Source organism: Diospyros lotus, chromosome 9 (genome assembly GCF_014633365.1).
Source record: "Diospyros lotus cultivar Yz01 chromosome 9, ASM1463336v1, whole genome shotgun sequence".
NCBI classification, from domain to species: Eukaryota; Viridiplantae; Streptophyta; class Magnoliopsida; order Ericales; family Ebenaceae; genus Diospyros; species Diospyros lotus.
This window is the reverse complement of record NC_068346.1, coordinates 30,559,427-30,585,321: the sequence shown is the minus strand read 5'-3', so window position 1 is coordinate 30,585,321 and position 25,895 is coordinate 30,559,427. Positions and strand designations below refer to the sequence as shown.

The window sequence follows — 25,895 nt, the reverse complement described above, 5'->3', positions numbered from 1 at the left end:
GTTCGGGCAAAAGTGCAGATTTTGCAAAATATCATAAGGAGGTCGAATTGACGAATTTTTCAGAAATTTCAAAAGGAAATAGAAAATATAGAACTTGAGGGTCGTTGTGGTATATTTAGAAAGATCAGGGACTCAAAGAAAAGGGCTAAAATGTCAAATGAAGAAAATAGGGGGTGAAAATGCAATTTTGAAAAACTTGCATAGTGGGAACGCGACCACCGCACATGGCTGCCGGCAGCCGCCTCTGGAGGCGTCAGGAAGCTCGCCTAAGGGTGCTAGGGTGATCTGCAGGTGATGATGAAGCTTCAGGGGGTGGCCATTGGCCGAGCACGGCGGCGAAGTGACCGAAAATGATGGCCAAAAATATTTCCGATTTAGCCGAATTTTTCGAGGGATCTAGCGCTTGATTTGGTGTTTCTCGATTGGTTTAGAGGCTAGATTTGGGCTTAAGGGATAAGGACGAGCAAGATAGGGTGGGGAATCGGGTAAAAATCGAGTATAAAATGAGGTTTTCGGCCGAGGGTTTTCTTCAAAAATCGAGAGAAATTCAGGGCATTCGGGCTTGAATCGAGGCACAAGGATAAGGGGCTTGTGTTCTTAGTGTTCTAAGGATTGATTCTGGAAAATTTGGGAGCGTTTGGTATAGATTTGGAGGGGTTTTGGAAGCTTGGCCGGAAAAATCGAACCGCCGCCGCCGCGACCTGCAACTGGGTTTTAAACCCACCTCCGGCCACTCTTTCCGACGAACAAGGGCACCATTGAGGTCGCCTTGAAGAGATCTACAAGCCCCTACAAGAATTTAGGGCGTTGGACGTCGCCGGAATCGGAGAAGACGACCGGAGAATAAGACTGTGCGGCGGCGCGTGGCAGCCACTCGCAGGACCTTTGGGTGGCGCGTGAGGGCGCGTGAGGTATGTTTTTTTCTTTGTTTTTAATTTCAGAATTTAAGTAAAATTATTTTAAGAATTATCATGGAAAAATATTTTGTGAAAATTGATGTTAGGTATTTTTAATGAATTTCCGAAGATAGAAAGGTTTGAAAAATAAATAAAAATAGAGAAATTATGGAAAAATATAAATATTGATTCCAAAGGTCTTAAATGGTGAAATAGGAATCAATTGGGTCATTGGAAGAAGAATCACACAATTTTTGAGGTGTGGCACGTTTTTCGAGGCGAAATCCGGACTTTTCTGAATTAAGGTGAGTGGTTTGATTTTAGCCTTATCTTGACTTGAAAGTGTTTTTAAGTGCTTTTGGTGAGTTCTTGTGAGTAATTGTACGCTCCTAGACTGAGCTTATTTTACAAGGCATTTACTTACATTCGTTGTGTCGATATTCACTACATTGCATTAACTGTTTATTTTTAAAATATTGGTGCATGGCGTGTAAGTTTTCATATCATATGGGGTCAAGTCTAATTGCATCGTTGGGTCCATATGGGGCGGTATGGGGTCTACTTGAGATTGGGACAATGTTAATCTAGGTGAACGGGTGTCACACTGGGGCACTCGAGGGAATAATGTTAAACCAGGTGAACGAGTGTCACGACGGTGCACCCGAGGGATTAACGTTGGACCAGGTGAACGTGTGCCACAGTGGGATATTCGAGGGATTAAGTATGTCAAGGTGATATCCCGAGTTAGACGTGTCTTGCATGTTGTCGTATAGTATGCCATGCTCGTATGTCTTTCATGCATTGTATAACTGTTTCATACCTTCACTTAGATGGTTTATCATCTAACATGGGTTATGCCCTTGGAACATTCAACGTTCCAGTCAGGGACTACAGCGAGGTCGAGGACATGACAGATGAGCCAGTGGTGTTTGTTTGATAGTTATTGTTGTTATATAAATTTGGAAGCATTGATGTTATATATCACTTGACGATGTTGTAATAATTAGTATTGATGTTGTATACATATGACGGCATGGGAACATTTTGGTGTGTAACACGTGGTAGGCCACGTCACTTTGATTAATTAAGTATTCCGCTGTGTTTATATTGTCTCGTTCGGTTAAGATTTGTTATTGTTAACTAAACAAGTAAGACTGGATCTCTCGGGGTTTATTATCTGCATGTGGAGACTATCCTTAAGATCATCGCGGGTGCCGGCTGTAGTTTTTCGACGAGTGTTTCATCTGCATGTGAAGATTGTGCTCACAGGCGCCGCGAGTATCGGATTTTTGTTTTAAAAAAAAAAAAGAAACCCCGCGAATTTCCTTATAGTGACACGCCTGTATAGGGCGGGGTGTTACAATTGGTATCAGAGCCCTAGGTTAAAACCCTAGGATGATTAGGCTAGGTTATTGAACTTAGCACGGTTAGGTTTGTTAACTTAGAACAGGGATATGGATTCTAGGTGTCATATGAAAACATTAGGAAACACTTGTTTGAGGTCTCTAAGAAAATCTTTGTGTATTATTAGTAGAAAATGGTGGATCAAGTACTGCTGTCACATTGGGCAAATAGGATCGAAGCTCGAGGAAACCTGCAAAATGAGGACATGAATGTGTTTCTGCTTGCAATGGAGGAAATTATTGATGATGTGCCCCCTAGTTACCGACAGATGGTAGATTTATCAGAGTTTCAGATCGGATTTCTTATTGACCAGTTGGAGGGGGAATGGAAGACTTTTGCGCAATGGTTGTGGCAGGACTGGGAAGACGACTCTCTACGTGAATTCTGCGCAAGAATGCGGAACGAGCATCAGGATCTACTCGGGGACGTTATAGATGAGGAGGAACAGGCAGAGATTGCTGCAAATCTCGCGAATGAGGTCATAGATATTAGCTCTGATGAGGAATCAGATGAGGAATCTCAGGAAGTCCAAGATGATGACGAAGGACCCCCGGTAGCATCCGACAGTGACGGGGACCACAAGGAGTCATGGATTTGGAGGCCGAAGAACTACTGAGCAGGGCCGAAGAGATAGTTGTTGGACGAAGCGATATGTAAATATAATATAAAATAAAATAAGATGTTATGTCTATTCTCCTTTTCGGTTGTACTAAGTTGTTCTGTTTTGTGGGATATTATAAAGAAATAAAACTGTCCCCTTTGTATAGAAACAATCTTTTCTTGAGTATAATTTATTTCCGTGATTTACTTCAGATGGTGAATACACGAAGGCTACGGGACACAGCTCATGACGTAAGTGGAAGAAGAGAAGGAAATAATCTCGAAGATCAGGATGATCGCAGGAATCACTCAGGAGGGAACAAAAGATACGTCGGGGAATCGAGCTCCAGTGAGGACCGATTTGAGTGAATGGAGCGATTTTTAGAAAATATGCTAACATACGTGAGTCGAGAGGAGCCTACGCGGCACACGACCATAGCTTTGGAGCGATACCGACATTTGAGACCCCCTGTGTTCAAAGGAAGGACAGGCGATGATCCTAGCTCAGCCGAGTATTGGCTGGAGTAGACCGAGAAACTACTTCAACATCTCCAATGCAGTGAAGAGGAGAAGGTGAGGTGTGCAACCTACACGCTGGAAGAAGAAGCAGGTCGGTGGTGGCAGTCTACCGAACGATCATTAATAAGGTCTCAACAGGAGCGTGAAGCTGAGAATGAGGATGCACCAATGTATACTTGGGCGGGATTCAATGAGGAGTTTAACGCCAAGTATTTTTCCAAGAGGTGGAAGGAAGAAAGAATTTGGGAGTTTATGAGGCTCAAGCAGACGGGAGAGATGTCTGTGAGTCAATACGATAATCGGTTCATTCAATTGATTAAGTACGTACCCATGTACGAGACTGACGAGAGTCAGAAGGCACAAAAGTTTGTTTCAGGACTACAAGAACATCTCCAGCAAGTTTTAAGTGGATGGGACATTGAGACTTACAAATAAGCATTGCACCGAGCTTTGACCATTGAGAGAAATCTGACACGAGCCAAGATCATCAAGACAGAGGAAGGAAGTAAGAGCGGTAAACTAGGCAGTCCGACGACTCAACCAAGGGATGACGGGAAGTGTCCTCGATGTAAGAGAAAACACCCTGGGAAGAGATGTGTCTTGCGGTGCTATGGATGCGGCGAAGAAGGTCACATCGGGAGAAATTGCCCAAAGATCAAAGCAATGCCCCAGGTTGGGAATCAGGGAAAGGTGGTGTGTTACAATTGTGGTCAACCAGGGCATATCTCGCGCGATTGCTCAAAAAGGCAGAAGATGGAACCACCGAGTGGGAGTGCACAAAATGTTCGTCCAGGCCGAGTGTACAATCTGACTTGTGAGGACGCTGAGGCCGATCCTGCAGTTATTGAAGGTACACTGTTCTTTTTGAATATTCCAGCTCATGCTTTAATTGATCCAGGTGCTATGCATTCATTCGTGTCGCATGCATCATTAGAAGGTTTAAAGTTAGAACCTAGGGAATTGGGTTATCAAATGGTAATAGCCACTCCCATGGGTTCAACTCTAAGAACTGCGGTAGGGTGCCGCGAGTGTATTTTTAGTATGGGATCGGAAAGTTTTAAGATTGATTTAGTGGTATTAGACATTCAAGATTTCGACATAATTATCGGTATGGATTTCCTATCGCTACATGAGGCTAAAATAGATTGTAAGAGTAAAACCGTGAGTTTACCCAAGCTTAACAGAGAATGGGTTGTGTTCCAGGGTCAAAGTAGGAAGATTAAGAGAGAAAATGGCATGACTTTGCACACGTTGCAATCATCCAAACCCGAATCAGGAAAGAAAAGTCTCGAGTTGGAATCAGTGAGAGTCGTGAATGAGTATCCTGAGGTATTTCCTGAGGAATTACCAGGATTACCTCCCCAAAGAGAAATTGAATTTTCGATAGATCTTATACCAGGTACACAACCAATATCCATACCTCCGTACAAGATGGCCCCAGCTGAGATGAGGGAATTGAAGGAGCAATTACAGGACTTGACCGACAAAGGATTTATCAGACCAAGTGTGTCACCCTGGGGAGCTCCGATATTGTTTGTGAAAAAGAAAGATGGTACCTTACGTATGTGTACTGACTACCGACAGTTAAACAAGGTAACCATAAAGAATAAGTACCCTTTGCCTAGGATTGAAGAGTTGTTTGACCAACTCCAAGGAGCTAGAGTATTTTCTAAGATAGATCTTCGGTTTGGGTACTATCAAATGAAGATCAAACCGGAAGATGTACCCAAGACTGCATTTCGGTCACGGTATGGTCACTACGAATATCTAGTGATGCCGTTTGGATTGACCAATGCACCTGCTGCATTTATGGATTTAATGAACCGAACGTTTAGACCATACCTGGACAAGTTTGTAATAGTGTTCATAGATGACATTTTGATATACTCTGCAAGTAAGAGTAATCATGAAAAACATTTAAGGATAGTCTTGCAGACTTTAAAGGACCACAAATTGTACGCCAAGTTCTCGAAATGTGAATTTTGGCTTACTCAAGTAGCATTTCTTGGACATATAATTTCTGCAGAAGGTATAGCTGTCGATCCAGCAAAGATAGAAGCAGTTCAAAAATGGCAAGCACCTAAGACCATTGGGGAGATCCGAAGTTTTCTTGGACTAGCTGGATACTACAGAAGGTTTGTAGAAGGATTTTCAAAGATATCTGCTCCACTTACTCGATTGACGCAGAAAGAAGTTAAATTTGAATGGGATGATAAATGTGAGCAAAGTTTTCAAGAACTTAAGGCACGATTAACTATGGCACCGATTTTAGCAATGCCAACGGAGTCAGGAAAGTTTGTGGTGTATAGTGATGCTTCGGGAATAGGGTTGGGATGTGTTCTAATGCAAGATGAGAAAGTAATCACTTACGGATCTCGGCAACTGAAAAGACACGAGCAGAACTACCCAACTCACGACTTGGAATTAGCAGCTATAATTTATGCTTTGAAGTTGTGGAGACATTATCTCTACGGGGTACAATTTGAGATTTTTACGGATCATAAGAGTTTGAAGTACATATTTTCTCAGAAGGAGTTAAACATGAGACAAAGAAGATGGATGGAGTATTTGAAGGATTATGATTGTACCATTTCCTATCATCCAGGAAAGGCGAACATAGTTGCAGACGCTCTTAGCCGAAGAAGCTCCGAGATTGTGGCTAACATGATGATCGAGGAATTTAGTCACCTGACAGTAGGTGTTAAGCCTAAACCAATCAAGGGATATTTGGCAAATTTGACAATTCAACCTGATGTGGTGAATCAAATCAAATCAGCTCTTCAATCAGACACAAGAAGAAGTCAGTGAATAGAAGAGAACGATCAAGTTAAAGCACCTGAATTCAGTTACCATGGTGGTATACTTCAATTTCAAGGAAGAACATACGTGCCAAGGGATCAGGGTCTAAGACAAGTTATCTTGGGAGAAGCTCATCGGGAAAGATACACAGTACATCCCGGATCAACAAAAATGTATAAGGATCTTAGGGAAATTTATTGGTGGCCAGGAATGAAGAAGGACGTGGCACGGTACGTGGCACAATGTGATACCTGTCAACGTATCAAAATTGAGCATCAGCGTTCGGGAGGAAAGTTACAACCATTGGACATTCCCGAGTGGAAATGGGATCACGTCACTATGGATTTTGTGACCAATCTACCTCGAAGTCCCAAAGGAAACGATGTTATTTGGGTAATAGTGGATCGACTGACCAAGTCGGCACATTTCTTGCCTATTAAGATAGGGCAACCGACTCACGCTCTGGCTCAGCTGTACATTGAGGAAATAGTATGATTGCATGGAATACCTACAAGTATAGTGTCAGATCGAGACCCACGATTTACGTCAAGATTTTGGGAAAGTTTCCACAAGTATATGGGAACACAATTGAAGCTCAGCACAGCTTATCACCCTCAGACTGACGGACAGTCTGAGCGGACAATTCAAACGCTCGAGGACATGTTGAGGGCATGCATTTTGGAATTCTCAAGAAGTTGGGAAAAACATCTACCGTTGGTAGAATTTGCCTACAATAACGGGCACCACAGCAGCATTGGAATGGCTCCCTACAAGGCATCATATGGGCGAAAATGCAGGACACCACTCTGCTGGGTAGAAACTGGAGAAGTAGGATTAGTTGGACCCGAGATTGTTCAGACTACTACTGAGAAGATTAAGAAAATACAAGAGAAAATGAGGATAAGTCAAAGTCGTCAGAAATCATATGCTGATCAACGAAGACGAAACTTGGAATTTTTGGTCGGTGACAAGGTATACTTGAAGGTCTCTCCATTTAAATCCGTGATTCGAGGAAAAATGAAAGGGAAATTAAGCCCAAGATACATAGGACCCTATGAGATTTTGGAGAAAATTGGATTAGTGGCTTACAGATTAGCTTTACCTGTGGCATTATCAAACATCCACAACGTGTTTCATGTGTCTCAACTACGGAAACATGAGCCAGACCCTACGCAGGTACTTCGAAATGAGACCATTGAGATACGAAATGATCTAACGTACCCTGAGGAACCAGTTCGAATCTTAGATCAAAGGGATCAAGTCTTAAGGAACAAGGTTATTCCCTTAGTGAAGGTACTATGGGGTAATCATGACGAAAAAGAGGCAACTTGGGAACGCGAAGAAGAGATGAAGACTTCTTATCCACATTTATTTTAATACTGTAAGTTAGTAATTTCGAGGACGAAATTTCTTTTTAGAGAGGGAGGATGTAATACCCGGTATTAAATAATAAGAGAATTTCTGAAGTTATGGGTCAAAATGATATTTAGCAAAGTTTCGGGCCTAAGTGCAATATTCGAAACGAAAGAAGAATGACTAAGTTAAGATGAGCCAATTAACGAGAAATGGCACAGTTAGACGATATTTGATAAAAATCAGGGATTTTCAAAGGTTTGAAGTCAAAAGCACGCAATTAGGAGAGTTCGGGCAAAAGTACAGATTTTGCAAAATATCAGAGGGAGGTCGAATCGACGAATTTTTCAGAAATTTCAAAAGGAAATAGAAAATATAGAACTTGAGGGTCGTTGTGGTATATTTAGAAAGATCAGGGACTCAAAGAAAAGGGCTAAAATGTCAAATGAAGAAAATAGGGGGTGAAAATGCAATTTTGAAAAACTTGCATAGTGGGAACGCGACCACCGCACATGGCCGCCGGCAGCCGCCTCTGGAGGCGTCAGGAAGCTCGCCTAAGGGTCCTAGGGTGATCTGCAGGTGATGATGAAGCTTCAGGGGGTGGCTATTGGCCGAGCACGGCGGCGAAGTGACCGGAAATGATGGCCAAAAATATTTCCGATTTGGCCGAATTTTTCGAGGGATCTAGCGCTTGATTTGGTGTTTCTCGATTGGTTTAGAGGCTAGATTTGGGCTTAAGGGATAAGGACGAGCAAGATAGGGTGGGGAATCGGGTAAAAATCGAGTATAAAATGAGGTTTTCGGTCGAGGGTTTTCTTCAAAAATCGAGAGAAATTCAGGGAATTCAGGCTTGAATCGAGGCACAAGGATAAGGGGCTTTTGTTCTTAGTGTTCTAAGGATTGATTCTGGAAAATTTGGAACCCACCTCCAGCCACTCTTTCCGACGAACAAGGGCACCATTGAGGCCGCCTTGAAGAGATCTACAAGCCCCTATAAGAATTTAGGGCGTTGGACGTCGCCGGAATCGGAGAAGACGACCGGAGAAGAAGACTGTGCGGCGGCGCGTGGCAGCCACTCGCAGGACCTCTGGGTGGCGCGTGAGGTATGTTTTTTTCTTTGTTTTTAATTTCAGAATTTAGGTAAAATTATTTTAAGAATTATCATGAAAAATATTTTGTGAAAATTGATGTTAGGTATTTTTAATGAATTTTCGAAGATAGAAAGGTTTGAAAAATAAATAAAAATAGAGAAATTATGGAAAAATAGAAATATTGATTCCAAAGGTCTTAAATGGTGAAATAGGAATCAATTGGGTCATTGGAAGAAGAATCACACAATTTTTTAGGTGTGACACGTTTTCCGAGGCGAAATCCAGACTTTTCTGAATTAAGGTGAGTGGTTTGATTTTAGCCTTATCTTGACTCGAAAGTGTTTTTAAGTGCTTTTGGTGAGTTCTTGTGAGTAATTGTACGTTCCTAGACTTAGCTTATTTTACAAGGCATTTACTTACATTCGTTGTGTAGATATTCACTACATTGCATTAACTGTTTATTTTTAAAATATTAGTGCATGGCGTGTAAGTTTTCATATCATGTGGGGTCAAGTCTAATTGCATCGTTGGGTCCATATGGGGCGGTATGGGGTCTACTTGAGATTGGGACAATGTTAATCTAGGTGAACGGGTGTCACACTGGGGCACTCGAGGGAATAATGTTAAACTAGGTGAACAGGTGTCACGACGGTGCACCCGAGGGATTAACGTTGGACCAGGTGAACGTGTGCCACAGTGGGATATGCGAGGGATTAAGTATGTCAAGGTGATATCTCGAGTTAGACGTGTCTTGCATGTTGTCGTATAGTATGCCATGCTCGTATGTCTTTCATGCATTGTATAACTGTTTCATACCTTCACTTAGATGGTTTATCATCTAACATGGGTTATGCCCCTGGAACATTCAACGTTCCAGTCAGGGACTACAGCGAGGTCGAGGACATGACAGATGAGCCAGTGGTGTTTGTTTGATAGTTATTGTTGTTATATAAATTTGGAAGCATTGATGTTATATATCACTTGACGATGTTGTAATAATTAGTATTGATGTTGTATACATATGACGGCATGGGAACATTTTGGTGTGTAACACGTGGTAGGCCACGTCACTTTGATTAATTAAGTATTCCGCTGTGTTTATATTGTCTCGTTCGGTTAAGATTTGTTATTGTTAACTAAACAAGTAAGACTGGATCTTTCGGGGTTTATTATCTGCATGTGGAGACTATCCTTAAGATCATCGCAGGTGTCGGCTGTAGTTTTTCGACGAGTGTTTCATCTGCATGTGAAGATTGTGCTCACAGGCGCCGCGAGTATCAGATTTTTGTTTTAAAAAAAAAAAAGAAACCTCGCGAATTTCCTTATAGTGACACGCCTGTATAGGGCGGGGTGTTACAAAACCAGACTTAAACACGCCCTCATATATGCACATTCGCCCCTTGATGGGATAACAAGCCTAGTTGTAGGGATCAACTTCCCTTATCCAATCCTTAAGGATGTTGTTGTTACCAAAATACAATAATGAATTTATTTGATTGGGAATGTAGTTGTTAGACTGCCTGCATCTCTAATGAAGAACACTGTCAAAAGGCACGAGGAGATCCATGCAAAAACACTCAGACACTTAAGTTAGACACTAAGGATGTTGAAAATTGTAAAACGAAACTCACACTAGTATCAAAGATGTACCTCTTTTGGAATTAGTGATTGTTTATTTATAGAGAGACATGGAGCAATCCTAAGTAGGCTAGGATTAAGATTCTTACAAATAAAATTCATTTCTTACATATGACTTTTATCCTCTCAAATGGATCTTTAGATGTTAGAGTTATCCTATTTTGTGCATTACATGGGACCCCTTTATTTGGGGAAATGTTTTGGCAGTGGAGTCGCCATTGGAGGGGTGATGATGCCCTTTGTTGAGCCTAGCTTTGGGGTTATGTTCATGGCATGACAGCCCAAGTAGTTGTCTAGAGGAGGTTGCCCTCAGTAGAGGCCTTAGCAACCCCTCGACCGGCTTGGCTGGGTCGTAGGGGGTGCCTTTAGCGAGCGCCTTGGTCAGGTCGTGGGGGTCCCCCCCGCAACTATTTTGGCTAGGCTACAAGCCTTATTTGCTGACCCTTGGATTCTATTAGCCACGTGTTGTGGATCTGTTGCAGCCTTTTGTTGCTAGGTAGACCCAATTAATCTAGGTCGACATGTTAATTAATTAATTAATTGTTTTATTGTGTATTTTTTTTTACCATGTCAAATCATATGTGAAACTCACAACAAAACAACAACTACCTTTCATGCTCCAAATTTTTTGGTGGAACATATAGTGTGGGTTGATCTTTCCAAGAAAGGGTGAGAATGCTAATTACCCCATCTAGAGCATTCCAAAGGGTGGTGGGTTCCATCAACGAAGAAAGGAGAAATAAGACTTACATAAGGGGAAGGATAAGACGTAAGGGTTCCCTATGTGAAAGATGAGCATTAATTACAAGACAGTGACCATGCAAAACTAGCAAAGAAAAGTGTAGCTACTTGCAAAATGGTGACAAAATGATTGCAGATATGGTGGGCCTCATTAGATAAAAGAAAAACATTCTCAAATGACTTTTCTTCTTCCTTCACTCCAATTTCATCAAACTATACAACTGGAGGTCCCTTAAAATGGGTAAATCTTATAAGACCCCACATATGCTAATTCATATTTCCTTGTCATCCTAGGGAAAAATGACCTTAAGCTTTAAACCTTACATGTTCATTCTCCTAAGGCGCGACCTACCAAGGGAAATCCTTGTCAAGTCGGGGTACATGCCCTACACCATGCACTTCACACTTGATATCATTAGAGTAACTTATCCCAAGCAATGACAATCTAAATAATGATTATCCCCAGCAACTATGGCTATCTTATGCCCTCTTAATGGGATCTATATCCCTTTCGAGGAATCATCCTAGAAGAGACATCCCCATGGATGCATATTGCCCCACAAACTTGGTGGCAACTCACTATAAAGGCCTTAACAGATGAGGTAAAAAGGACCAATTAATCCTTCTCATCTAGCTATATATCTTTACTACTTTTTTTCTACTTTTATCTAAAGTTTCTAACTTATGCATTAAAGAGTCTTTCAAGAATACCCTTATGAAATCCTAACAATTGTTTTGGAGGGAGCAAGTTTCATCTTGCCAAGGAGATTTGATCAAAGACCATGGTGGTTCATACTTTGGTGTACAAGTGTCTAAATTTTTTTTGGTGTCATTTTCATCCGCATCAAATACCTAAATGATGCTTTTGGTTTCAAATGAAATAAAAAAAAAAAATCTTAATTAAGAGATAGAAATATGAATATGAAAGAAGGGACATATCATATGAGAAGTGTTAAACTTTGAATTCAATAGAGATTCAACCCCCCTCTCCTATGTCAACCCGGTCGGTCGCTCTCTCTACAATTTTTTTATGTAATTTCTCCACGTGCTTGCTTACGTTTCTTAAATTGATCGCATATTTTTTCTCTCTTTGTTTTGAAATTAAATAAATTATTAGGCAAACTAACAAATATACTATTGTACTTTGATCTTAAGTTGACAACTATACTTTTCTTTTCTTTATTATGAATACAATATACATTGTAATTTGGCTACTATATTTAAAAGAAGACACAAATTGCAATTCTGTGGGTCTTTCAAAAATATGAATTTGGGCTTTCATTTGAGTGTTTGGGACTCTACAGGGTTATTTTGATTGAGAATTAGAGTTAACATTGTTAATTAGAATTAAAATATTATAATACAATATCAAGAAAATATATGTAATAATAATTAATATGGCCTCAAGTATAAATGTACAATATCTTATTTTAATACAAATATAAAAATACCATGACTTATTTTATCCTTCAAGTGTGATGACGACTAATTTAGTGTTAGAACCAAAATAAAGTGAGCTATTTCACATTTTGTCCTAACCTACTTTTCCTCTCACGTACTAAACTTTTCAATTTTTTTTTTCTTTTTCCTATGTGCTCTGCTCTGGTATGTTGAATTTGATTAAAAATGATTTTATTAGAAAATATTTTGTTTCTGTAATTAAGATTGAACAAAATAAGCCTCAAGATAGTAATAAGGCAAAGGATCATGAATGATATATATAATAATAAAACAAAGCATGAGTAAAGAAAATAATGTAAAGTTTGTTACCCTCTCATTATTTAAAAAGAATAAAACATAATTAACACAGCATAATTTTATTTTATTTAAATAAAAATAAAATATAATAAAATAAAAAAAGAAAGAGAAAATAAAGTTAGAATTATATCCAAAAACTAAAACTTTGCGTTGCTTAGGAAATAAAAATGAAAGTTAACTTGAACTGAAAAACCACAGTAAAATAGATTCTCAAATGGGTGATGGGTTTAGGGTTGCATCAGGAGTGTGTAATAGATCAAGTCATCTCCTATAATAAATACAAGAAAGAACATTTACTACACTTTCAAGTTGTGGCTGCTTGCTTGGCTTCTTACTACAGAAACAAACACTACTGTTGTTTTTAGGATACAAAGTAGTTCTTCTACCCTGCAACAACCACAATCACATTCTAATTTCAATTGTAGCTGCTGCTGCTGCCTCCTCTGAGTCAGTCACAGCACACTTGATACTGCAAACCGAAAGCAATAATAGCCCCCACTGATATATATATATATATAGTCAAGTCCAACACTGCCTGCAAAGAGGCAAAAGACAGGCACTCTTCCCTCCATTAAGCTGTCCGCAGAGGCGGAGAAACCAGTATTACTCCGTCTCCCCGTACAAACAGAAACGGGATCGTCCTCCTGTTCGTCTGAAATAATAAAAGCACAATCGCAATGTATCAAATAACATTTTTATCGAGGAAAAATCCAAGAAATTCAGAAAATAGAAAAATCAAGAATGTAAATGACACAACAGGAATTGCAATCAACAACTCTGCCAAGGGGTTACAAAAAAGGACAATTCCGGTAGAAGAAAGAGCTAATAAAGCTTGAAAAGTTTTGCAATAACAATGGGCCCGCCGCCTAGCATTCATCCATTGCTACAATCAGTATTATACTTGGGACTCTGTACAGGCTACCAAAGTTAAAATGACCGGGTATTATGTATGTCAATTATAGCACACCCCCCATCTTCTTGCATGAGGAGCCTAATTACACTTTCTTACTGCAGTAAAACAGGAACTCTGATACTAGCTTGAAAACCCACCCTAGGACACCCTGACAATTGATTAGATGTAGAACAGAAGATCGAGGGAAATGAAGTTTAGAAATGGCCATATAACAACTCTTGTATGGGTCAAGAGGGTTCATCAAACGTGATGAACTGCAGTTGAGAGGTTTATCGAGGAGAGCCATGTTCAGCTCAGTTTTTGGAGGGGATCAAATCACACTATTTTTCAATGAGGTTTTTTGGGTTTTCACTCATATCAGTGTTTAAAATTAGATTCATAGTGTTCAATTTGAACATCATGTGATAGGTAAAAAATAGACATGTTGTCGCCTAAATACAATAATAAATTTCTTTTTGCGAGAGAGTGTCTTACTTAAGATTTGCAAGTGACCTGTGAGGAGCAAGTGATTTGCAAGAAGTGGATGACCAGCAAGGAAGAAATCGGTTAGGAGTGCGCATGACCTCCCGCGGTCACCGAACGAGTGCGTAGAAAGCAGAAAGCAATTAGAGTTTATCAGATCCTTAAATCTGCTAATGAATTCTCAGCCGATTGGTGAGAATTAGGGTGGGAAAATTAGAGGGAATTGGAGAGAATTGCAAGAGAGAGAGAAGAATAGAGGGTGAGAGAGAGAGAGAGAGAGAGAGGAGAATTGAACGGGGAACAGATAATGAGTCTCAAAATATTCTTCGATGCCTTGTATTAGGCTGGATCAGTGCTTATATACTGATCCTAGCAGCAGAGATTGGCGCCAACTAGGCTGCCCAATTCAAAATGAATTTCAATAATAGGTAGTTATTTTCTAAGCACAATTACTATAGCTAGCCTCTAGTGCGACTGGTTATAACCGCCATACAAGGTACAACCCCCAATAGCAGTAGGTACATGACAAATTCTCCCCCTTAAATTTTTTTTTTTTCGTCCTCAAGAAATAGAGAGGAGATGTGCAGCTTGAGGGAACTGTGTGAGCAAGTCCAGAAGGTATTCCCAAGTGTTATTATCTAGATGGAGATTATACCATTTCACCAATACTTGAGTCAAAGGGGCTCCCTATTTGTAGATGACCCTCTTGTCCAAAATGGCAACCTGCTCCATATTAGGGGAAGTGCCTTGAACAAAGGAGGGTAAGGTGGGACTAACCTATTGTGATCCCACTAACTTCTTGAGCAATGAAACATGAAACACCGGGTGAATTTGGGAATCAGCAGGCAACTGGAGTTGGTAGGCGATGTTTCCAAATTTTGCGGTAATAGGGAAGGGTCCATAGAATTTTGGGCTCAATTTTGAGATCTGTCCTCGAGATAGGGCCCTTAGATGAGAGTTTTGGCTTTAAATAGACGTCAACTGACTCATCTCCAACTTCAAACTTCCTTTCACTCCTATCAGCAAACTATTTCATCCGGTTTTGAGCGTTTGTCAACTCCTTCTTCAGCAACTATAAACTTACTGCCTTTGTTGTAGGTATGTGTCCACTGCTGCTGCTGTAGTAGGCACCATAATGGCAGGTAGGAGGGGAGGTCTGTACCCATACAACGCCTCAAATGGTGACATTTTAACAGAGTTGTGGTGGCAGGAATTGTACCACCACTGAGCCAAAAAGAGCCATTTGTGCCAACCTTGGGCTGTAGGAAACAAAGGCAGCAGAGGTAAGTCTTTAGGCACTGGTTAACCCACTTTGTCTGTCCATCTGTCTCGGGGTGATAGGCAGTGGACATGGGCAGCTTAGTCCCCAGAGATTTCAACAGTTCGCGCCATAGCAAGCTTGTGAATACCTTGTCCCAATCAGATATGATAGGCTGTAGGGTTCCATGTAGCTTCAACACCTAGTCCAAGAAGCTTCGGGCCACTTCTTGAGCAGTAATGGGGTGGGAAAGGCTTAGGAAATACAATCCATGGACACAAAGTCCATGGACAAACTGGTCCGGGCTTGCTCAGGAGTGGCCAAGGGCTGCAATAAACCCAGGGCTGCAACTGTTTCATGCTTGCATCTTTTACACACATCGCAAGACAGACTCCATCACAAACTTCTTCAACTGTCACCAATAGAAGAGTCGTTTTACCTTGTGGTAGGTGTTTTGTATCCCCAAGTGCCCACCCGAGGGAGATCCATGCAGTGACTGTAGAATCTGGCCTTTGAGTTGGTCAATCTCCAATAACAAACCTGCCATGATATCTCATCAGCCCATTAGATAGTGTCAAGCTCTGCCTGCTTGAAGGGTCAATTATCAGCTGCACCAACACTTCTTTAGACCACTCAGTTTTCTCATTACTTGCTGTCACCTCCTGGTACCAATCAGGGATGATTGAGGTGATGGCTGCAAAGGTTCCCTCTTCAAAACAGCAGGACAATTTATCTGCAGCGATATTTTCTTTCCCTTTTCTGTTTTGAATGATGTAATCCAGCCCCATAAGTTTGGCTATACCTTTCCTCTGCAGTTGTGCGCGTAGTTTCTGCAGCAGTAGAATTTCAAACTTTCATGGTCAGTTCTAAGAATGAATTGATTTCCCTCCCAAGTAATATCTCCATTTATCCATGACTATTAGTATAGCCACCAAATCCTCGTCATAGATGCTCAAACCCAAGCATCTAGGGGCTAAGGCTTGGTTGATAAAAGCCAGTGGTCTGCCTTCTTGCATTAAGACAGCCCTAATCCCCATATTACTCGCATCAGTTTCTAATATGAATGGCTCACTGAAGCCTGGTAAAACTAGCACAGGAACCTCGCCCATTGCCTTCTTCAACTACAAAAAAGCTTCCTCAACCTTGGTCAAGGTGTTGGGCAAAAGAAGGGCTTTACACAAGAATATCATCAAAGAAAACTATGACGAATTCTCAGAGGTAGGGTTCAAAAATTTGGTTCATTAGGGCCTAAAATGTGACTGGGACATTGGTGAGTCCAAAAGGCATGACCATGAATTCATAATGATGATGGGTTCTAAAGTCTATTTTGGATATGTCTTCTGGCTTCATTATGATTTGGTGATAACCAAATTGAAGGTCTAGTTTGGTGAAAACTGTAGCATGATTTAATTCATCTAACAAGCCTTCAAGGATGGGTATGGGGAACTTATCCTAGATAGTAATGGTGTTTAGTTGACAGTAGTCAACACAAAATCACCATAAATCGTCTCTTTTTGACAAGTAATAGGAGTGAGGCAAAAGGGCTATGGCAAGGTCTAATTATGGATTTTTGAAGCATTTGCCTCACCAATTTTTCAATCTCAATCTTTTGCATAAGAGGGTATCGATATGATCTTGTGTTCACAGGTTCAATGTAGGGTTTGAGAGAAATGGGATGATCAAAAGGTCGTTTGGGAGGTAAGGAGTCAAGCTCTACAAACAGGTCCTCAAACTCAACTAACAGCATGTTAAGAGAGTCAAGTTCATGTGCCTCCCACTGGTGTTAAAGCCGGCTGTTGATAGTCAACATTAGTTCATCTTCTTGCTCTTGATTTCCCTCCATATCCATGGCATGAATAGAGAATAGTTGTGCCACTTGGGACAGCTCGCCTTTAAACATCTTCTGTAGTTTCCTCCCCGTAATCATCTTACATATCCCGGTTTCCATGTTGCCTGTAAGAGTCATCTTCCTGCCATCTTTTTCAAAAGTCACTTCCATCCCATTGAAGTGCAAACTTATGGGGCTTACATTCTTCATCCGGTCAACCCCCAACACTGTCATACCCCCCTAACTTCAACAATCTTAGATCAACTTCAAATTCCTCTCCATGCATTTCCCATCAGAATCCAGCACAGGCAAACTTGTTGAGTACCTTGCTGCCATTAGCGATGGTCACTAACAGGGGCTGTGTGCCAGTGAGTTTGCAACCTAGCTTCTTGGTTGTGCTCTCATCCAGGAAGCTATGGGTACTCCCATTATCAATTAGGACCATTAGCTTGCAGTTGTGCACCTTCCCTTCCACTTTAATGATCATGCTATTGGCCAAAACTCTTAAGGCATGCAGAGAACTCTACCCATTATCCTCTCCTTCGATTTCAGTTGGAACCGTTGGTACCTCTTCCCCTGCTTCTACTTCTTCTTCACCTTCCGGGAAGAGTAATTGACTCTTCCACTAATGCCCTGGTGCATATTTATCTCCACACCGAAGCACAATTCGGCCTGCCTTATCTACTCAACAATTCTTCCTCCTTGTGTCTGAATAGGAGTAGCTGTGGACGGAACTGTCAAACTCCTAGAGCCATGGTTGCCCTTAACTGCCTCCTTATTGAACCCTTTACTTCCTTGCTAGAAGGCACTAGAGCTTCCCCCTCTTGCTTGTAGACTTTGTTTCTTCATTAGAGCCTCCACAAACAGCTCTTGCAGCCTAGCACTCTCAGCTGCCTGTTTAATGGTCCTTGGCTACAACATCTTCATAGTGGGCCTTAATTCTTCACTCAAACCACTGATGAGCTTGAGACAAAGTAGGCCTTGGTTAAATAGGGGTTGAGGTTCAACATCAAGAATTTCAGCTCCTCAAATTTAAGTCGATAGGCCTACACCGTCCCCTCTTATTTTAACTTATTAAATTCTTCAATGACATCCATCATGTTTTGATCTCCAAACCTCTCGCACAAATCCTCCACAAACTTTTCCCATTAGCAACCATCTCTAAACTGACTCTAGCCTTGGAACCAAGCATCCCCCACATCATTAAGGTAAGCAGAGGCTAATGTGACCTTTTCCTGTTCGGGAACATTATACAAACCAAACATCCTCTCACACCTTCTCCCCCCCCCCCATTTTAGGTTATGCCCATCAAACATGGGGATCTCCAACTTAGGCATGGGAAAATAGGGCTAAGTTGGGGCAGCCTGCACTTCTGGCCTCCTCTTCACTATGTTCTCCCCAATCACTGCCAGCTCTACATCACATTCTGAGGAGCCAGCAACTCTGTGGATTGTTCCATTTCTAGGTAAGATTAGATCCAATCTCTCCCTAGGAGGAAAATTAGGTGAAATCCTTACCAAATTTTGTCATTGCGAACATCAACATAAAACTCTGCATCTGCTCCCGAATCTAATTGCCAACTTCCTCATGCATGTGATTGACTTCTTCTCGCAATTGGCTGATCACATTGTCTATCTTCTTTTCCACGACAAATTCTATAGATCCCATGAGGATCTGCATCTCCTTCATTGTCATTGTCATCTATTGTAGTTGTGACTCCATCTATTTCATCCTGATGCCATTCGCAATCAAAATTGAGGTTACGGGTCGAATCGCTTGGCCAAGGAACTATTTTAATATCAATTTGTCAAATCCTTGAATTTGACAGTGAATTCAAAACCGATTGGTGAGAATTAGGGTAGGAAAAATAGAGGGAATTGGAGAGAGAGAGAGAGAGGGTTTGAGAGAGAGAGAAGGATCGAGAGAGAGAGAGAATAGAGGGTTTGAGAGAGAGAATAGAGGTTTGAGAGAGAGAAGGATCAAGAGAGAGAGAGAACGGAGGGTGAGAGAGAGAGAGAGAACGGAGGGTGAGAGGAGAATTGAGCGAGAAATAGATGATGAGTCAAAATATTCTTCAGTGCCTTGTATTAGGTTAGATCAGTGCTAATATATTGATCCTAGCAGCAGAGATTGGTGCCAACTAGGCTACCCAATTCAAAATGAAGTACAACCATAGGTAGCTATTTGCTAAGTACAATTACTATAGCTGGCCTCTAGTGCGACTGGTTATAACTACCATACAAGGTACAACCCCCAATAGCATTAGATACATGATAGAGTTGTGGTCTGAGCAAGGTCGTGAGTGTACCTAAGCAAGAGGGTGGTTCTCCTATTTATAGAGAAGAGAATACCAGAAAGGCCTCATTCTTTGATAGACATCTCAGACACTCTTCCAAATAAGTAAGTGGGCATATCAGAGGTAAGTTTGACCCATTTTTCAGGGTCTCATGTTTGGAGATCAGGTCTCTCGAGGTTTGTAATCTCCCGAAAAGGTCTCTTGCATGGTCTGGAGAGTGACTTATGAAGTACTTTGGAAGGGTCTCTTGGTGATGTCTCGAGAAAGGCTTCTAGAGACACTTCATGAGGTCACTCATTCGGCCTCAACTTTCTTAGTCTCTTGTGTAGTTAGTCGACTAACTTAGCTAGGTTACTCGACTAATCCTCACGTTTACTTGACTAATCCTCCTTGTTACTCAATAATCTCTCGGCGATTACTCAACCAGTCACTTAGTGTGCTCAAATAAACTTTAGCCACTCGATTGACATTTCAATCACTTGATTGGGTATTTCAATGGTCCCTCGATTTAGTCTCTTGATGGTTACTCTCGGTCAATCTCTCGAAGGCCCATGCTTGAGCTTACAAGAGACCAAAATGGTCTCTCGTTATGCAATCCCTAGGAGACTGAGAGGTCTCTTGGTGATCAATGCAGTCCCCAGGAGATTGAGAGGTCTCTTGGTGATCAATCCGTTATGCAGTCCCTAGGAGACTGAGAGGTCTCTTGGTGATCAATGCAGTCCCCAGGAGATTGAGAGGTCTCTTGGTGATCAATCTTCAAGAGACCATTTTGGTCTCCCGATGACTCAAATGCCACTACAATGTTCATTTTCTCGATCACTTTTATAGTGGGCCTTGACACCAAGGGAAGTGAACAAGTGGAAAAGTTTTACGATCAGACAACTGACAAGTACAATTTCTCAAAAGACAGCACGATGAGAGGGGCAAATACTCTACCTTCCAGGATACCCTGAAAAAATAGTAGGGAGCAATTGTTATACTCGATGACAAGCTTAAGTTTAAGGAAAAAGGTTAGTCAACTAACCTCAAAGGTCAGTGAAGTAACCAAGAAAATGAAGATTGCACCAACATCTAAGTCACTAAGAGACAAAAATGGTCTCCCAAAGATCGATCGGTCTCCTGGGCACCGCATAAAGGGAGACCAAATCAATATCCTGCCGATCAATCATTGAGAGACCGAGCAGTCTCCCAGGGACTATATAATAGGAGACCAAAATAGTCTCCTACAAGCTTGAGCATAGCATGGGCCTTCAAGAATCCTTAGTTAGGATGAGCCTTCAAAATAATCTCCCGCAAGCATGGGCCTTCAAAATAGTCACCCATGTGAATGATGAGCATAATCTAAGTATCCTTAGTTAGGATGGCAGCTTTATTATAGGCCTTACAGAAGATAAGACAATGGATATAAGTGAACAAAAATCTAGAATTCATGTAGCAAACCAGCGCCAACTGGCCCAACCCTAGGTAGTGAGTTAAAGGCTTGGTATGATGATGTAATTATATTGTTAATTACCAGATATATTCCATTATATAACAATTGAACAACTTGTTCTATATAACTATTTTGAACATATTTTCCAATTTTGAGATGAAAAAATAGTACTCTATGGGCTTGTTTGTTGCAGCTTAAAAGCTGCAACTTTTAGCTTCTAGCTTCAAAAAAGTTGGGATGTAGTGTTTGTTTTAGCTTATAAAATTCTAACTTATAGCTTCTACTAGCTTTTAGAAAAGGTAGAAGTTGGCTTTTTCAAAGCTGGGGTACCCCAGCTTTTACAACTTCTGCTTAAATGATTACATTTTTATGACAATTTTGCCCTTATTTTTAACAAAGAATTACCCTCTTGTCTACGCAATCATGGGTTTTTCTTCTCCACCGCCATCTCCAATTTTAGATCTCTTCCTCTCTCTCTCGCCATCTTCCTCTCTTTCTATACTCTAATTAATTTTTTTATAACACTTGAAACTTATACATATACACTAATTAATTTTTAAATTATCATTCTATAACTACTAAGGGGGCATTTGGTATAGAAGAAATTTTAAGATTCCTGGGAATGTTAGGTTGGGAATCTGTATTCCCATGTTTGGTATAACTTTTTTATAAAAAAAATCCTGGAAAATAGGATTCCCGGGAATGATTTTTAAGTAACTTTCCCACAAAAAGATTTCCAGAGGGGGTTGGGAATCCAAGTTTCCCATGGACTTGGGAATGTTTTTAACAAATAAAAAGACTAAAACACCCCTTACTCTTTTATAACCCCATACAAACGTATTATATATATTATATATATGTAATATATTTATATTAAATATATTATATATACATATATGTATATATATTTATATATTATATATTAAATATAAAAATATATTATAATATATTTATATTATTTATTATAAAATAATATATATATTAAAGTAGATATTCATACAAACATATATATTATGTATATATATTGTATATATATATATACACATGCATATATATATATACATAATGTGTAAAAAAATAACATTTTTTTATTTTCTAAAGATATTGTGGGTCCCAATATTTTATATAGTAGAAAAAAATTATCATTTTTAAATAAAAAATTAAATAAGGGTAATTTTGGAAAAAGAACATGAATTCCCAAGAATGTTACATTTAAACCAAACATAGCAATGTAAGATTCTCAGAAAAGAATACTCAACATTCCTGAGAATGTTTAAATCTATCCAAACATAGAATTGCATAAATCCTGGGAATCAAAGATTTCCATGAGCATTCCCAAGAATCATGAATCCTAGGAATTTAAAAACTTCTCCCGTACCAAACGCCCCCTAAGGGTATTATGGACAATTATACAAAAATAAGTTATTTTACAACTTATGGTATCAAACACCACAACTACTTAACTACAACTTCTAAGAAGTTACAGCAAACAAGTTCACAACTTATTCTAAGTTTTAGAAGCTGTAATCTAAAAAGCTAGAAGCTATAATTCCTTTAATTAAGCTGCAATAAACGGGGCCTATACTTGATAATTTAATGCTTTTTCCATTTTTTGTTGGAAAAGGAAAACAAGAAATGTAGCAGAAAATGGATAAACTGAAAAGTATTTTTTATAACTAAACAGAACCTTGGTCTTTTCTTCACAAAGTTTCTTCCCAGATGGAAGCACGTGGAACCTAAAAAACAGTTTCATAAAGTTAAATGTCACAACTATAAGGTTAATGCATGTGCCCCTTCTGAAACAGAACGATGTACTTTACAATCAAGATGGTTCACTCAGTTCACCATTTTGGAAGAGAACTCTGTACAATGTTTTATAACAGCTGTATAATGGCAAATCCCCAGAATATTAGTATTCTCTGCTAATAGTAATCTAAGAAGCAAAAAATTCAAACATTCATATGCTAGCTACAATAAAGGGAAATGCAGCTTTTCTTGCTTCCCCATATCATAAATTTTTCATTTCACTATTTAACCAGGAACGATGTTGACCTTAAAGATCAACCTAAAATTAAAGCACCATCATAAAAAGAATAAATTTATGACTTACTCGAACTATCTCCTCATAGGTCTCATCATCAATCTCCACTGTTGTCACAATTTCTTCAACATCTCCAAGTATCATATTTAGATGCTGGTCATAGGCCTACAGAACAACATTAACAATTAAAGGCAGAAGAGATATACATAAATACGTGTGTATATGAAGTTCATGACAAAAAATGAAGCTTCAAATAACCAATAATAAAGGAATGAAAGCAAAGTTGAATTCCCTGGATGCACGTTAATTTGAAGAATTAAGGAAGCAGATCACAGTCCCTAAAATCTGACCAAAAGTATATAAACAAATAACATGAATGTCACGACCCCAAGAATTAGGAAGATATTTTCTTATTTTATTTTTAGTTGTTATATATTTAATTAGTTTATTTAATTAGTGGTTATATTTTAGGAATTATGGAGAAGTGGGGAGGTAAGGGAGTGATTTAGGAGCAGTTATTGACAGTGGAGGAGTGGTACCTACCACAAATAACTTTTGGTTAGCTTTCTATATAAAGCTGTAACCCCCACACTGCCGAGATCATGTATGAATTATGAAAATTTTATTCAAGTCTCTCATTTCCCCCTATTGTTCTCACTGATTTCCCCCTCAATTCTGTCAGATTTCTCCCTCATTTCTCCTGGTTTCCCCCCCACTTTCTATCAGTCTCCCTCATTTCGGTCTCTCTCTCTCCATTATTTCTTCCTATTTCTCCCTCAAATTCCAGTTTTATCTTCAAAGAAAACATTAGTTAGGACTCGGGTCTGACAATGAAGAAACGAAAGGAACTCTTAAGAGTACTCAGAACCTCAAATTTTACATATTTTTCCCCTAAAAAAAATGAAATTAAAGGAACTTTCAGAGTCTAATGAACACAACGTCATCCAAAAATATAACCTAAATTACACATTGTAGCATTGTGCATCTATGCAACTAAATGCAGAATTTCTACCAGTCTTATCAAACTGCACATTGCCCTAACATATTGGCTAAATCGAAAGACAACCAAAAGGAACAATAACCTTTTGAACATAAATAACCAGAATCAATTGATACCACTCTGTATAAGAAAGTTCAAAGAAATGACAGAAACTTAGTTGATTCTATGAAGATAACCCATTTAAGTCCAAAGGACCATATGTATTAACTTGTATATGACTCTTGTTTCTGTTTAATATTAATTTTAAAAAGTGAAATATTTCGGGTCCTCAGGGACGAGAAGGAAAACCATTCCTCTAACCTAGTCTGAATTTCAGTAATAATCAGGCTACACTTTTTTCTTTTGAAAAATAATGAGTATGCTGAACATTAATGCAGAAAAATGAAGGCAGACTAACCATCATCATGGTATGAAGGCCTCAAATATGTTGCCATCAAAAGTTCCACAAAAACGTAAACACGTTTCACGTCTCAACTTGCAACTCTTCATAATTCAATTTTTAGATTAAATTTTTCAAGCGGACTACACGCCCTAGGTAGTTCCACAATCCGAAGAAAGAGAAGACAAAAGGCGTAAGCAATCCGTTCGTGTAAGATTTAAATTAGAAAATCACATAGAAAACGAGAGAGAGAGAGAGAGAGAGAGAGAGAGAGAGATACGTGAAGTTTCCCGCGGAGCTCTCGATCAGAACGAAGCTTGACGTAGATTCTCTCGTCCAGGCTAAGCCTGATGAGGTCGAGCGGCTCTTTCACTGCGCTCTCTTCTTCGCTGCCCATCCTCTCTCTCTCTCTCTCTCTCTCTCTCTCTCTGTGAAATTGGTTTGGTTCGGTGGACTTTCTGCTCTTCTCTCAGACTCCACGCCCTCTCACCTTTGCTTTCGGTCGGGTATGGCAATGGCTCTGTCAATTTGATATGTTGGTTGAGTCGGCCCTAACCCTAACCCTAAACTCAAACCTGCTATTTGTATGGAGCTAAGAAGAAGTGTAAATTGCACGTAGGCGCGTTTGAGGTGAGGACCTCGTGATTTCAGGCGAGATAAGGTTTTTATTATACAAAAAATATTTAGTAAAAAAATTAAAATTGAGTTAAATTAAAATGTTAAATGATTAAAAAAATCTAAAAATTATAATTATGTATAAATAGAGTTATATATATACACAAATTATATAAATATATTTGTTAAAATACATTTTTTAAATGTATATGAATATAAAGAAATAGAAAATATTATATATATATATGTAAATATAAAGGTTTCAAAACATATAAACAAACAAAAGATATATTATATATATAAACTAAGAAAATTTAAATAGCATTGCCAATAAATAGTTCATTATCGAGCCATTTGGGTATAAATAAATGAGAAAAAATTCCCATCTACAAAAGCATAAATATGAAAAACCTATCAACTACAGCTATCACATATGGAATTGTTTTGTTTTGTGATTACCATAAAGTATATGAATGGAGAGAAAAAAAAAATAAAAAGGTAATTGTCTACTTACAATCACTCTCATTTAGCAGTGGTTGGGAGGAAAAATAAGAAATAACTTTGGTTAGGTTTTCATAGGGACAAAGGAAATTAAAATTTATACTAGTTCTTTAAAACTCAACGCAACCTCACCATTTTAGTAAAGTTACATTTAGGGAGTATTTGGTACGAGAGAAGTTTTTAAATTACTAAGATTTATAATTCCTGATAATACTCTTGGGAATCTTTAATTCCCAGTATTTATGTAATTCTATATTTGGTTAGTTTTAAACATTCTCAGAAATGTTTGGTATTTTTTTTTAGAAATCTTAGGGGCTGTTCTTTTTGGCATTTTCAGCCTGTTTTCCATTTTCAGTTTTTCAAAACACTCA

General features: G+C 39.4%; 2 protein-coding genes across 3 annotated transcripts; one reads left to right on the top strand and one right to left on the bottom strand.

The window, feature by feature from the left end:
• The first annotated feature begins 6,977 nt into the window (after positions 1 to 6,977).
• LOC127809352 (uncharacterized) lies at positions 6,978 to 7,595 on the top strand. The gene has a single exon (XM_052348116.1). The coding sequence runs from the start codon at positions 6,978 to 6,980 to the stop codon at positions 7,593 to 7,595; it is 618 nt and encodes a 205-aa protein (XP_052204076.1).
• Positions 7,596 to 12,978: 5,383 nt separating this feature from the next.
• Positions 12,979 to 25,014, bottom strand: LOC127810412 (sm-like protein LSM3B). Of its 2 annotated transcripts, none has more exons than XM_052349893.1 (3): positions 24,689 to 25,006; positions 23,099 to 23,194; positions 12,979 to 13,451 (listed from the first exon to the last, which is right to left on the bottom strand). In XM_052349893.1, the coding sequence occupies exons 1-3, from the start codon at positions 24,803 to 24,805 to the stop codon at positions 13,371 to 13,373; spliced, it is 294 nt and encodes a 97-aa protein (XP_052205853.1). In that variant the 5' UTR covers positions 24,806 to 25,006; the 3' UTR covers positions 12,979 to 13,370. The 2 variants fall into 2 exon arrangements, with proteins under 2 accessions (XP_052205853.1, XP_052205854.1); XM_052349894.1 differs by lacking the exon at positions 12,979 to 13,451 and adding an exon at positions 22,674 to 22,724 and having other exon boundaries at positions 24,689 to 25,014.
• Between the last annotated feature and the right edge of the window lie 881 nt (positions 25,015 to 25,895).

Excerpts from the sequence above, each read along its gene's own strand:
- LOC127809352 (XM_052348116.1), top strand. The coding sequence starts at position 6,978 with ATGGCTCCCTACAAGGCATCATATGGGCGAAAATGCAGGACACCACTC.
- LOC127810412 (XM_052349893.1), bottom strand. The coding sequence starts at position 24,805 with ATGGGCAGCGAAGAAGAGAGCGCAGTGAAAGAGCCGCTCGACCTCATC. Across the intron at positions 23,195-24,688 it reads AGCTCCGCGGGAAACTTCAC|GCCTATGACCAGCATCTAAA; the intron begins GTATCTCTCTCT and ends GTTGTTCTGTAG. Across the intron at positions 13,452-23,098 it reads CCTATGAGGAGATAGTTCGA|ACGAACAGGAGGACGATCCC; the intron begins GTAAGTCATAAA and ends TTATTATTTCAG.